Here is a 14,804-nt window from a genome sequence, read left to right as displayed (position 1 = left end):
TAAACCCCTATGCAAACTTATCAAGAAAAAAAAGAGTGTACACACATAAATATTATCAGAAATGAGAAAGGGGAAACCACTATGGACACCACAGAAATAGAAAGAATTATTAGAGAATACTATGAAAAATTATATGCTAACAAGTTGGATAACCTAGAAGAAATGGACAACTTTCTAGAAAAATACAACCTTCCAAGACTGATGACACAGGAAGAAACAAAATTTGATCAGACCAATTACCAGCAATGGAGTTGAGTTGGTAATCAAAACACTACCTAAGAACAAAATTCTTGGACCAGATACCTTCACTGCTGAATTTTATCAAACATTTAGAGAAAACCTAATACCCATTCTCCTTAAAGTTTTCCAAAAACTTGAAGATGTGGGAATACTTCCAAACTCATTCTATGAGGCCAGCATCACTCTACCACCAAAACCAGACAAACACACCACAAAAAAGGAAATTTACAGGCCAATATCCCTGATGAATATAGATGCAAAAATACTCAATGAAATATTAGCAAACTGAATTCAAAACTACATCATAAATATCATCATGACCAAGTGGGATTTATTCCAAGAATGCAAGGATGGTATAATACTTGAAAATCCATCAGCATCATACACCACATCAACAAAAAGGACAAAAATCACACAATCATCTCAATAGATGCTGAAAAATTATTTGACAAAATTTAATGTCCATTCATGTTAAAACCTCTCAACAAAATGGATATAGACAGCAAGTACCTCAAAATAATAAAGGCCATATATGACAAACCCATAGTCAACATCATACCTAACAGTGAAAAGCTGAAAACTTTTCCTCTAAGATCAAGAACAAGACAAGGATGCCCACTCTCACCAGTTGTAGTCAACATAGTACTGGAGGTCCTAGCCATGGCAATCAGACAACCCAAAGAAATAAAAGGCATCCACATTAGTGAGGAAGAAGTGAAACTGTCATGTTTTGCAGATGACATGATACTGTACATAAAAAAAACCCTGAAGAATATGCCAAAAAACTACTAGAACTAATAACTGAAATCAGCAAAGTTGCGGTATACAAAATTAATACACAGAAATCTGCTGCATTCCTATATACTAACAATGAACTAAAAGAATGAGAAATCAGGAAAACAACTACAATTACAATTGCATGAAAAAGAATAAAATATCTAGGAATAAACCTAACCAAGAAGGTGAAAAACCTGTACCCTGAAAACTACAAGAAACTCATGAGAGAAGTTAAGGAAGACATCAACAAGTGGAAATACATTCTGTGCTCATAGATAGGAAGAATTAATATTGTCAAAATGGCCACCCTGCCTAAAGGAACCTACAGATCCAGTGCAATCACTATCAGAGTACCAACAGCATTCTTCAATGAACTAGAACAAATAGTTCTAAAATTCATATGGAACCATAAAAGACCCTGAATGGCCAAAACAATCCTTAGAAGGAAGAACAAAGCTGGGTGGATTACACTCCCTAACTTCAAGCTGCACTACAAAGCCACAGTATTCAAAACAATTTGGTTCAGACACAAGAACAGACCCATAGGTCAGTGGAACAGAATAGAGAGCCCAGATAGAAACCCACACATATTGGCCAATTAATATATGATAAAGGAACCATGGATATACAATGAGGGAATGACAGCGTCTTCAACAAATGGTTGAAGTTGGCAAAACTGGATGGCTACATGTAAGAGAATGAAACTGGATTGTTGTCTAACTTCATACATACAAGTAAACTTGAAATGGATCAAAGACCTGAATGTAAGACATGAAACCATAAAATTGTCTTAGAAGAAAACATAGACAAAATCTCTCAAATATAAACATGAGTAATTTTTTCCTGGACACATCTCCTCCAGCAAGGGAAACAAAATAAAAAATGAACAAATAGGACTACATCAAACTAAAAAGCTTCTGTACAGCAAAGGACACCATCAGCAGAACAAAAAGTCATCCTACAGTATAGGAGAATATATTTATAAATGACTCATCTGATAAGGGGTTAGCATGCAAAATATATAAAGAACTCATATGCCTCAACTCCCAAAAAACAAATAACCTGATTAAAATATGGGCAGAGGATCTGAACAGACACTTCTCCAAAGAAGAAATACAAATGGCCAATAGGCACATGAAAATATGCTCAATATCACTAATCATCAGAGAAAAGCAAATTAAAACCACAATGAGATATTATTTCACACCAGTTAGACTGGCTACTATCCAAAAGACAAGATTGAACAAATGCTGGTGATGATGCAGAGAAATAGGAACCCTCCAATACTTTTGGTGGGACTGTAAATTCATGCAACCACTCTCTAAAGCAGAATGGAGTTTCCTCAAAAAAACAAAAATAGAAATACTGTTTGACCCAGGAACTCCACTTCTGGGAATTTACCTCAAGAAAACGAAATCACTAATTCAAAAAGATACATGCTCAGCCTTGTTATTGGCACATAATTGAGGATAGCCAAGATACGGAAGCAACGTAAGTGTTCATCGATAGATGAATGGATAAATTAGACACAGTACATATGCACAATGGAATATTTTTCATCCATAAGAAGAAAATAAATCCTAACCTTTGCAATAACATGGATAAAGCTAGAGGGTATTATGCTCAGTGAAATAAGCCAGGTGGAGAAAGACAAGTACCAAATGACATCATTTGCAGAGTATAACAATAAAGCAAAACCAAAGGAATGAAACAGCAGCAGACTCACAGACTCCCAAGAAGGGACTAGAGGTTACCAAAGGGAAGGTGTTGGGGAGGTTGAGGGGGTGATGGAGGGAAAAGGGGATTAAGGGGCACTATATTTTGCAATCACAATATAGGTAGATCACAGAGAAGACAAGTAATGACTCCATAGCATCTTACTATGCTGATAGAGAGTGACTGAAATAGGGTATGGTGGGGACTTTGTAATATGGGTGAATGTAGTAACAACAATGTTGCTCATGTGAAACCTTCGTAAGATTGTATATCAGTGATACCTTAATTTTTAAAAATAGTAATTATCCACACTGTCTTCTCTGGCCACAACAGGATAGCATTAGAAACCAGTAATAAGAAAAACTGGAAAATTAAAAAGCTATAGAAACTGAGTGACTTAACCATGAATCAAAGAAGAAATCACAAGGGAAATTAGAAACTATTTTAGAGATTAATGATAAGGAAATATACCAAAATTTATGGGACACATTGAAAGTGGTGCTAAGACGGAAATTTGTAGGTGTAAAGGCTTGCATTAAAAAATAAGAATGATCTCAAATCAACAACCTAACTTTACAACTGAAGTAACTAAAGGGAGAAAAATAAACTAAACCCAAATCCATCAGAAGGAAGGGAGTAATAAAGATTAGAGCAGAAATAAGCAAAATATAGAATAGAAAAAAGTGAGAAAATTCAGTAAGATAAAGAGTTGGTTCTTCAAAAGACCAACAAAATTAGCAAACCTTTAGCTAAACGGATGAAAAAAAAGAAGATTCAAATTACCAAAATAAAAAATGAAAGTAGGGACATTAATATGATTCTGCAGTAATAAAAATGATTATAAAACTAGTATGAATAATTGTATACAAACAAGTTAGATAACCTAAATGAAATGGGTAAATTCCTAGTTGTACAAAACCTATCTAACTGTGTAATGAAAAAATAGAAAATCTGAGTAGATTTATAATTATTGGATTAGAGATTGGGTCAATAATGAAAAAAATCTACTAACAAAGAGAAATCCTGTATCCAATGGCTTTATAAATGAGTTCTACCAAACAGTCAAAGATGAACCAATACCAATCCTCAAACTTTTCCAAAAAGTTAAAGAGGAAGGAACACTTGCTAACTCATTCTGAGGTTGAGGCTACCATTACCCTGATACGAAAGCCAAACAAAGACTGTAAGAAAAGAAAACTACAGACTTTGTGAATATTGATAACAAAAATTCTCAACAAAATACTACCAAACCAAGTTCAGCAGCATATTGAAAGGATTATACATCATGGCCACCTGGGATTTGCCTTGGAATGTAAGGATGGTTAAAGATGCAAAAATCACATTAACAGAATGAAGGAGAAAAACCATGATTATCTCAAATGATGCAGAAAAACCATTTGACAAAACTCAGCACCCTTTCAAGATAAAAACAAAAGAACCTAGGAATAAAAGGAAACTATCCAACATAATAAAAGCCATAAAAATTTATCCCACTATCCAAAAGTAGAGCATTCATATGAAACCTTTCTTAAGACAAATTGATATACAGCAAAGAAGCAATTCCCATTTCATAAAAGCAAAAGTTCTCTTCAGATTTCTTTCAGTTAGCAAAAACAGGTATTAATGTAGGTCTTCCATAAAAGTGAAGTGGCATAAAGAGAACTTTTCATATAGAGGGGCAACCAGACATTATCCTCAATGGTGAAAGACAAAGCTTTTCCTCTAAAATCAAGAACCAAGGCAAGAATGCCTGCTTTCAGCACTTTCATTCAACAATAAACTGGAAGTTCTAGCCAAAACAGTTAGACAAGACAAATGAAATATATCCACTTTGGAAAAGAAGAAATAAAATTATTTCTGTTTGCAATTGATATGATCTTATATGTAGAAAACCCTAAAGATTCCACAAAAAAAAACTGTATAGAAAATATTCTGACACCACAGAAACACAAATAATTATGAGAGAATACTATGAAAAGTTGTATGGTAATAAACTGGATAACCTAGAAGAAATGGACAACTTTCTAGAAAAATACAACCTTCCAAGGCAGACCCGGGAAGAAACAGAAAATCTAAACAGACCAATTACCAGCAAGGAAATTGAATTGGTAACCAAAAAATTACCCAAGAACAAAACTCCTGGACCAGATGGTTTCACTGCTAAATTTTATCAAACACTTAGTGAAGACCTAATACCCACTCTCCTAAAAGTTTTCCAAAAAGTAGAAGAGGAGGGAATACTCCCAAACTCATTCTACGAGGCCAACATCACTCTACTACTAAAACCAGGCAAAGACACCACACACACACACAAAATTACAGACCAATATCCCTGATGAACATTGATGCAAAAATACTCAACAAAATATTAGCAAACCGAATTCAAAAATACATCAAAAGATAATCCATCATGATCAAGTGGAATTCATTCCAGGGATGCAAGGATGGTACATTTGAAAAATCCATCAACATTATCCAGCACATCAACAAAAAGGACAAAAACCTCATGATCATCTCTATAGATGCTGAAAAATCATTCAACAAAATTCAATATCCATTCATGATAAAAACCTCTCAATAAAATGGGTATAGAGGACAAGTACCTCAACATATTAAAAGCCATATATGATAAACCCACAGCCAACATTATACTGAACAGCTAGAAGCTGAAAGCTTTTCCTTTACGATCGGGAACAAGACAAGGATGCCCACTCTCCCCACTTTTATTCAACATAATTCTGGACGTCCTAGCCATGGCAATCAGACAATACAAAGAAATAAAAGGCATCCAGATTGGCAAGGAAGAAGTCAAATTGTCCCTCTTCAGATGACATGAAACTGCACATAAAAAACCCTAAAGAATCCACCCCAAAACTACTAGATCTAATACCTGAATTCAGCAAAGTTGCAGGATACAAAATTAATACACAGAAATCTGTTGCATTCCTATATACTAAAGATGAACTAGCAGAAAGAGAAATCAGGAAAACAATTCCATTCACAATTACATAAAAAAAGGATAAAATACCTAGGAATAAACCTAACCAAGGAAGTGAAAGACATATCCTGAAAACTACAAGACAGTCATGAGAGAAATTAAAGAAGGCACCAATAAATAGAAACACATCCTGTGCGCATAGATAGGAAGAATTAATGTTGTCAAAATGAACATCCTGTCTAAAGCAATCTACAAATTCAGTGCAGTGCCTATCAAAATACCAAAAGCATTATTCAACGAATTAGAGCAAATAGTTCTAAAATTCATATGAAACCACAAAAGATCTCGAATAGCCAAAGCAGTTCTGAGAAGGAAGAATAAAGCAGGGGAAATCTCTCTTCCCAACTTCAAACTCTACTACAAAGTCACAGTAATCAAGACAATTTGGTACTGGCACAAGAGCAGACATAGACCAATGGAACAGACTAGAGAGCCCAAATATGAACCCAAGCATATATGGTCAATTAATATATGATAAAGATGCCATGGATGTACAATAGGGAAATAAAAGCCTCTTCAACAGCTGGTGTTGGCAAAACTGGACAGCTACATCTAAGAGAATGAAACTGGATTATTATCTAACCCATACACAAAAGTAAACTCAAAATGTATCAAAAACCTGAATGTAAGTCATGAAACCATAAAACTCTTAGAAAAAAATATAGCCAAAAATCTCTTGGACATAAACATGAGCAACTTCTTCATGAACATATCTCTCCTGCTAAGAGAAACAAAAGCAAAAATGAAGAAGTGGGACTATATCAAACTAAAAAGCTTCTGTACAGCAAAGGACACCATCAGTAGAACAAAAAAACATCCTATGGTATGGGAGAATATATTCATAAGTGACATATCCAATAAAGGGTTGACATCCTAATTATATAAACAGCTCACACACCTCAACAAACAAAAAGCAAATAATCCAATTAAAAAATAGGCAGAGGATCTGAATGGAAACCTCCAAAGAAATTCAGATGGCCAACAGGCACATGAAAAGATGCTCCACATCGCTGATCATCAGAGAAATGCAAATTAAAACCACAATGAGATATCACCTCACACCAGTAAGGATAGCCACCACCCAAAAGACAAACAACAACAGATGTTGGCGAGAATGTGGAGAAAGGGGAACCCTCCTACACTGCTGGTGGCAATGTAAATTAGTTTAACTATTGTGGAAAGCAGTAAGGAGGTTCCTCAAAAACCTAAAAATAGAAATACCATTTGACCCAGGAATTCCACTCCTAGGAATTTATTCTAAGAATGCAGCTGCCCAGTTTGAAAAAGACTTATGCACCCCTATGTTAATCACAGCACTATTTACAATAGCCAAGAAATGGAAGGAACCTGTGTCCATCAGTAGATGAATGGATAAAGAAGATGTGGTACATATACACAATGGAATATTATTCAGCCATTAGAAGAAAACAATCCTACCATTTGCAACATCATGGATGGAGCTAGAGGGTATTATGCTCAGTGAAATAAGCCAGGCGGGAAAAGACATGTATCAAACTCATCTGTGGAGTATAAGAACAAAGCAAAAACTGAAGGAACAAAACAGCAGCAGACTCATAGAACCCAAGAACGGACTAACAGTTACCAAAGGGAAAGAGACTGGGGTGGATGGATAGGAAAGGAGGGATAAGGGGGTAAAGGGAGCACTACGATTAGCACATGTAATGTAGGGGGGACATGGGGAAGGCAGTATAGCTCAGAGAAGAAAAGTAGTGGTTCTATAGCATCTTACTACACTGATGGACAGTGACTAATGGGGTATGTGGTGGGGACTTGATGATCAGGGGAGTCTAGTAACCATAATGTTGCTCGTGTAATTGTACATTAATATCAAAAGAAAAAAAAGAGGTAAATGAATGGAAATGCATCCCATGTTCACAGATTGGAAGGCCTAGTATTGTTGAAATGTCTCTACTGCCCAAAGCGATCTGCAGATTCAGTGCAATTCCTATCAAATTCCCAATGACATTTTGTGCAGAAATAGAAAGACCCATCATAGAATTCATATGTAATCCAGAAGATCCCAGAACAATCTTGAAGAACAAAACCTCCTGACCTGAAGACTTACTACAAGACTACAAAGTCATCAAAAAGAATGTGATAGTGGCATAAAAACAGACCAATACACCAGTTGGATAGAATAGAGATCCCAGACATGAACTGCCATGTATGTAGTCAAATTTTGACAAGGATGCCAAGACCATTCAGTGAGGAAAAGATAGGTTTTTCCAACAGATGGTGCTGGGGAAAATGGACATCCACATGCAAAAGAATAAAATTAGTATCTTACCTAAAACTATATATATATATATATATATATATATGTTAATTTAAAATGGATCAAAGACCTTAATTAAGGTAAGACCTACAACTGTAAAACTGTTAGCAGAAATCATAAGAACAAAAGCTTCACAGTTTGGCAGTGATTTCTTGGATATGACACCAAAGACACAGACAAAAGAAAACAGACAAATTGGACTTGATGAAAAATTTAAAGTGTTTATCAAAAGACAGTATCAATATCAACAGAGTAAAACAGCAAACAGAACACTTGCAAATTATATATCTGATAAGGCATTAACATCCAGAATATGTAGAGAACTCCTAAAACTCAACAAAAAAACCTGATTTAAAAATCAGTAAAGGAGTTGAATAGACATTTCTCCAAAGAAGACATACCAATAAGCAAATAAATGGCCAATAAGCAAATGAAAAGATGCTCAACGTCACTGAACATTAGGGAAATACAAATAAAAACTACAGTGAGATACCACCTCATGCTCTTCAGATTGCTACTACTGAAAAGAGAAAACAATTGTTAGGATATAGAGAAATTTGAACCTCTGTGCACTGTTGTTGGGAACCTAAAATGGTATAGACCCTGAAAAACAGAATGGCAGTTCCTCAAAATATTAAAAATAAAATTACTATATGATCCATGAGTCATTCTGGATATATACTCAAAAGAACTGTGTCTTCTTCTTTAAATATCTGCAGTTCCAGTTTTATTAATGTTGTAGTAGCAGATACTGAATTTCCCATACTATCAGTTTTTCTTTCTTTCTTATATAGGCAACTGAATAGATATTACAAAGTGAGCAGCAGAAAGAATTTGTCTGTATATGCCCAGGAAAAGCAATTGTATATAGAGAAGCTTTAGAATATAGCTGAATATTCTTATAGTATTAAATTGTTAAAAGTTATTATAACTTCAACATTAATTTTTCTATTATGCTATTGAATTTTACATTAGCTACTGACTTTCCAAGCAATGCCAAGTAATCCAGATAGTAATAAGTCTCTTTGGCAGAAATAATTAAACAATCATATAATCATATATAAAGTAATTTTTACTAAGTTTCAGCTAAGCTGTGTAGATTTTGACTTGCAAAATTTTGGAATGGATAAAAAAATAATGAAGTGATCCTGATTAAAATAATTTTAGTGGTGAAATTAATGGTGAAAAATTGGAAATAGTTAAGTATTGCATAGAAAATAGATTAAGGAATTGAATCAACATTAAGGAACTACTTTCTCAAAGAAAATCATGTTGCAAGTTTTAGTAGAATGTTTATAATCATAAATTGGAATAAAAAATACCTCCAGGGTCAACATGTTGGTGGGGTTAAAATAAGAAGAAGGGGTGTGTGTGTCAAAATAGTCTGCATCTATCCCCAAATTAAATTCTTTCGTACATAACCAGGCCATTGCCTGAAGAGTCCCTGGGAGTATTTCTCCCTAGTTCATGTTGAGACTCTGATGTCTGAGGCAGTTTGGATCTTTTTTTTTTTCGGATAGCCCAGGATTTAACTCCCAGTCTAAGTGCCTAACATACCTAGTTGACTTAAAATGTTACTACAATCAACCTTTGCTTTATTTTCATAAAATTATACTGATACTGGAAATGTACCTTTCAAGAAAAAGAACTTACATGTGATCTTTAAATATGGAAAATTTATCTAATTTAGGAAAACACCTTAAAATAAGCAAATGACTTCAATATATATATTTTTTTGTTTTCAGTAAATATATTTATGGAGTACTACAGAAAGTTTCCTCCAGGTATATACTTTGATTTACAAGTGCTAAATGATCTTCTAAATTCTTTACTCAAACATTGTTTATTGAAAGAAGTATTTGAGGTAGTGAACCTCAGCATAATGGTTAAAATGCTGGTAAGTAACCTGAAAATATATATTTTTTAATATTTTCAGTTAATTTCTTTGTTATTTTTCTTGTTTGTATAATTATCAGTTAAATTTCTGTGCTGTTTAAATACTCTGTAGCACATACTTGTGTTTTTCAGCATAAATGTATTTGAGAAACTGAAGATTTACTACAGTATGAAAATGAGTGTAATTTTTTTGTTTTATCCAGCCTGCTCTGAAAATATTACTAGAAATATTTGAGCATGTGGCAACTATGAAATTAAGGAATGCTGTGCCTGCTTTAATTGATATCCTTTGCAAGGTATGATTTTATTTGATCTCTTTTATTCTTTGATAGTGAATAACCAAGAAAATAATCATTTATACTTTTACCCTTAAATTGCCTTTTATTCACATTCTTCATGCTAAAGAATTCTATTTTCAGAAATGTTCTCCTGAAATAGGATTTATAAACAGACTCCAGTGACTGACTGGCCTTCCCTTAAATAAATACAAACCCTCCTGGGAACTGTAACAGGCTTCTTTCTGATTCGTGAACTACCCTCATCTCTACACATTAAAGATGATTAAAGAAAATTCTGTTTTTCAAAAACACTTTAGGTCATTTGTAATAAAAATAAGTGCACAATCAATACATAAGTAGAAAATCATGACTAAAAGAAAGCAGATAGAAACAATGGCTAGGAGTTAATTTTATATTTAACACTAAACCAAAAAATAATAACTTTTGTGTCTCTAAAAATGTACTAAAATTTTTACTTTTGTTGAATATGTCCTAGTATTTGGTACCACCCAGCCATCCATTTCAGAATAAGTTCAGTAGCAGGAAACCACCACCCACACCCTTGTTTTTAGGATTTACAGTTGCTTGGAACCACTCTATCAGGTGAACAAATATTTCAGTGAATACCTCTAGTTGCATAAAACTTGGCAGGATTGCTTGCCTGGAAGGTTTTTTAATAAAAAATTACTTAATCACCTTTAATAGTTGTAAAAAATATCAATTTGATGAATCTCAGAAAGTTTACAGTCGAGGATAAGGTATAAACACCAGTGCTATACTAAAAGACAGAATGAGTATCAAACAAGAGGTACAAGAGATAAAGTGGTAGAGATAATGGAGAACAGAAAAAATATTCAAGTTTTGAATTCAAAATTACTACTTTCACTTTTGCTTTAAATTCTTGAAGTCGGGTGTCTCCATGTTTCATGTTTCCCATTTGTCTCTTAGTGGTTGCACACACTAAGGTTTTTAACTCTTAGGTTTTTAACTCTTAGGTTTTCATAAGAATGACTGCCTTTTTTTTTCTTTTCTACAGCTTATTGAAGCTGGGATGGTGTTTGACCCAGAACACCTTAACTACATTGCTAAACTTTTATACCAAGTACAGGCTTCCAAACAAGAAATAACTGCAGTTCTGGGTTTGGAATCCAGGTAAGAAAAACCATTACAGTTAAGGCCAAACTATATATATACATCTATAGACACGCACGCACGTGCACACGCACACACGCGCGCGCACACACACACACACACAGATGAAGGATGAAGGCAAAGCACTTATCACTGTTCATATGTCCGAACATCTAGATAGTTGCCCACTGTTAAGTATTTCTCGGATGTCTTGGTTCGGTTGTGTCCTCACATCGTCTTTACTCAGCTTCTTCTAGCCAGCCATTCTGCCCAGCCTCACCAAATATTTCTAGTACCTGCTTTCATCTCAGTATCTGGCACATCAAGTGTAAAAGGAATGTCTTTTATCCTCTGTTTCACAGCTGTATACTTAATTCATTTAACGCACTCTCATATGTATGTAAATCACTTTAATTCTTTTTTCTCTTTCACTTCTTGTCATGTTAGCTAAGTAAAATATTTTAATGCCTGTCCTTCATTCTTTCTTTATTCAGCGTATGGGCCTCCAGAGGCCTTCTTTAAAAAACCTATGATAATTATAAGAGTAGTACCATAATATACCTGTATTGAGAAAGAGGAAGCCATGATTTTTATAAAAATTTTTATTAAACTATTACATAGATAAAAGAATACAAACTGTAAATATTTAAATGAACCATAACTTCTTTTTAATGAAATCAGCTTTGCTAAAAGTACAAATATTATCAGCCACCAAATTCCTTGAGAATATCCAGAAAGTTTCTTCAGAGAGCTTCCACAGCTGTTAACTCTCATTTCTCATTATCCTTTAATACAGAGGTTTAAACTTTCTTGGTTCATAGTGTCCACAGGCCAAAAGAAATGCGTTAGTAGTCCCATTTATTAAGTAGTTAGACCCAAACAAGTTAATAGTAGTAGTTTGATAGCGTCTGACAGAAGCCAGTTGAAAATTTAAAATAATCTGTGGGAACTCTGTTAGCTCTAGTGCCCTGGATGCTGTGGTATGCACAGATAATTGCAGCAATTTTACCAAGTAGTACTACTTCCTTCAAGCACTGGCATTGAAGATACATTTGAGTTCTTCAAGTTCTATGATTTTTTAAAATCTCTTTAACTACTGACAATAATATTTATGTTGTCTATGAAAATAATACTAAGTTAAACAGATTGTTGGGACTACCTAGGAAATAAATTTTTGTGAGAAAAATGTAATTTGTCTAGCATAGAGTTCTGGGATATAGTCCATTTATAAGTAAGATGCGTTGGTATTTTCGTCCAGACATCAAGTCATTCGTCCCAAGCCACATGCTAAAACTTCACATTTTGAGTAGTGGCAGCTATGGCAAAGGGTTCAGATGGCTAGCAGCAGTTAGTCTCCTGCCAGATTCAGTAGCTGCTGGCACAAGGAAGTGTATGCATCCAGGTTCAAGAGGAGCAGCAGTATATACCCTTGTGTCTGGGACAGCAGCACATCTCCACCCTTCATTCATTGATTGGGAAAAGAGTCTCTTGATATAGGAAGACTCCAGAACAAATCTGCCTCAGTTTTCAAATTTTTACAGTTTTACAAATATTTTTGCAGTTCATGTTACAGCTCCTGATTTTGAAAACTATATCCTTATATACTCTACCCCTTCCTATACTCTAACTTCAAAACAATTATTTAGTATTTTTAGGAGGTATTAATATTGGTGACCTATTTGATGAAGGAGAGAATAGGAAAATAACTGTGGGTAGTTAAGGATGTGGTTTGTGGGTGGGGAAGTAGACCTGGCCTCTAGGTAGGAGGAAAAATATTTTACTATTTATTATTTTATATTTGAATTTCCTAATCCTCTTTCAAATAATTACTCTTTTCTGAACTCAGGAAATTTTAAGGGATGCTCACACTTTTTGATAATGAGGTAGTTTATAGTTCAACTGAAAGACTTTCACTTTCAGCAGATAAGCCTGCTATAAAGAATTCTAACATTTACTTTCAAGACATCAGTGAGAATTCAGGTATGTCTAATCTAGGAAATTGGTTAACATACATTTAATAGCTTTTTAAAAATTTTTTATTTCTGAAATAATTTCAGGTTTACAGAAATATTGCAAAAATCAGTATAGAGACTTCCCATATACCCTTTATCTGGCTTCCTTTCATGTTTACATCCTACATAATAATAGTGGAATTATCAAAACCAGGAAATAAGCTTTGGTATGAATCTATTAAGGAACCACAGATCCCAGTGCATTGTAGTAGATCGTATATGGTGTCAGTATATCTTACTACTGTTTAATTTAACCTTACTCACTTAATTGAAATGTTATCTGGAAGGTTTCTGCACTGTAAAGTTACTGTTCTTTTGTAAATATATATCTTAGAAAAAAGATTTAAGTATTATGCATTAATCCTGTTTCTCCCCAAACCTCTATACATTACTTTTAGTATTCATCAATGGATCTTTCCTGTGGCTCAGCTACTACTATGGTTTTTGCCCAGTATATAATTCAAATTTAACACTACCTTATTTATGTCGTTGCTCAAATTGCTCCAGATTTGACCTTTGGGAATTCCTTCAGATTGGTTTTTACACTCTTTTATCATGTTTTCTTCATTTTCTACCACTTTCTTATTCTTTGGAGCCACAAAGTTGTTTATGTCACATCTTCTGTTTCCTGTGCCCTAACACTAGCAACAACCACTTCTCCAAGGAATTCAGGTTCCTTTTATTGGAGAATGGTATTTAAAAACCAAGATTGAATGCGCTCATTGCTGCTGCAGTGTCATTGCAATCAGGTCTCAGTGGACTCGGATAGGAAATATATGTATTATGTATATGAATATATGTAAATAAATGCACATACACATGTATAGGAAATATATGTGTATATGTATATGAAAACATACACACAAAATATATTTATTTGTATGTTTACTAAAACATGAGTTCATATTAATAAGCTATGTTTCAGTTCTCCCAAATCCTAGTTAGTTTTAATTATTTAAGGAAGTATATGAAACATTACTTTTTATTCTGAGAGTCAGAGATATACTAAAAAGTATGCAGTGAGAAATGCTCCTCCTTCTTATCCTATCCCCTCAGTTCCAGTCCCTCCTTTCTACCCCTTTACTACCAGGAGGTAACCAGTCTTTTAGTTTCTGATTTATCCTTATAATGAACAGATATATATATATATATATATTTTTTTTTTTTTTCCTAGTGACTTCTTTCTTACATAAAGTGTGTAACATACAGTAATACTCTTCTCAACTGCTATTTTTGTTCACTTAAGCAGTATCCTAGAAACCAGTTCGTAGAGAAATTCATCTTTTTTTCTTGTATAAATGCAAAGTAGTACTCCATTGTCTGGACATATTGTAGGTCTTTTAGACAATGTATGAGTATTCAAGTTGTCCCCGATATTTTACAATAAAAATGATGAAGCAATGAATAACCTGGGGTATATGTATTGTTGGAGGTATATTTTCATGTTACATTTCTAGAAT

The 14,804-nt window shown here is 34.0% G+C and overlaps 1 protein-coding gene across 1 annotated transcript in view; it reads left to right on the top strand.

Annotated features, from left to right (window-relative positions):
- Positions 1 to 14,804, top strand: part of TOPAZ1 (testis and ovary specific TOPAZ 1) — a 141,547-nt gene that overhangs the window by 80,289 nt on the left and 46,454 nt on the right. The window contains exons 10-12 of the mRNA XM_073232452.1: positions 9,773 to 9,924; positions 10,127 to 10,219; positions 11,238 to 11,353. Coding sequence (XP_073088553.1) covers positions 9,773 to 9,924; positions 10,127 to 10,219; positions 11,238 to 11,353 — 361 coding nt within the window. The remainder of the gene's footprint in view (positions 1 to 9,772; positions 9,925 to 10,126; positions 10,220 to 11,237; positions 11,354 to 14,804) is intronic.

The sequence above is a fragment of the Manis javanica genome, chromosome 3 (assembly GCF_040802235.1).
Source record: "Manis javanica isolate MJ-LG chromosome 3, MJ_LKY, whole genome shotgun sequence".
NCBI classification, from domain to species: Eukaryota; Metazoa; Chordata; class Mammalia; order Pholidota; family Manidae; genus Manis; species Manis javanica.
The sequence above is the reverse complement of the archived record's forward strand: the minus strand, read 5'-3'. Positions and strand labels throughout refer to the sequence as shown.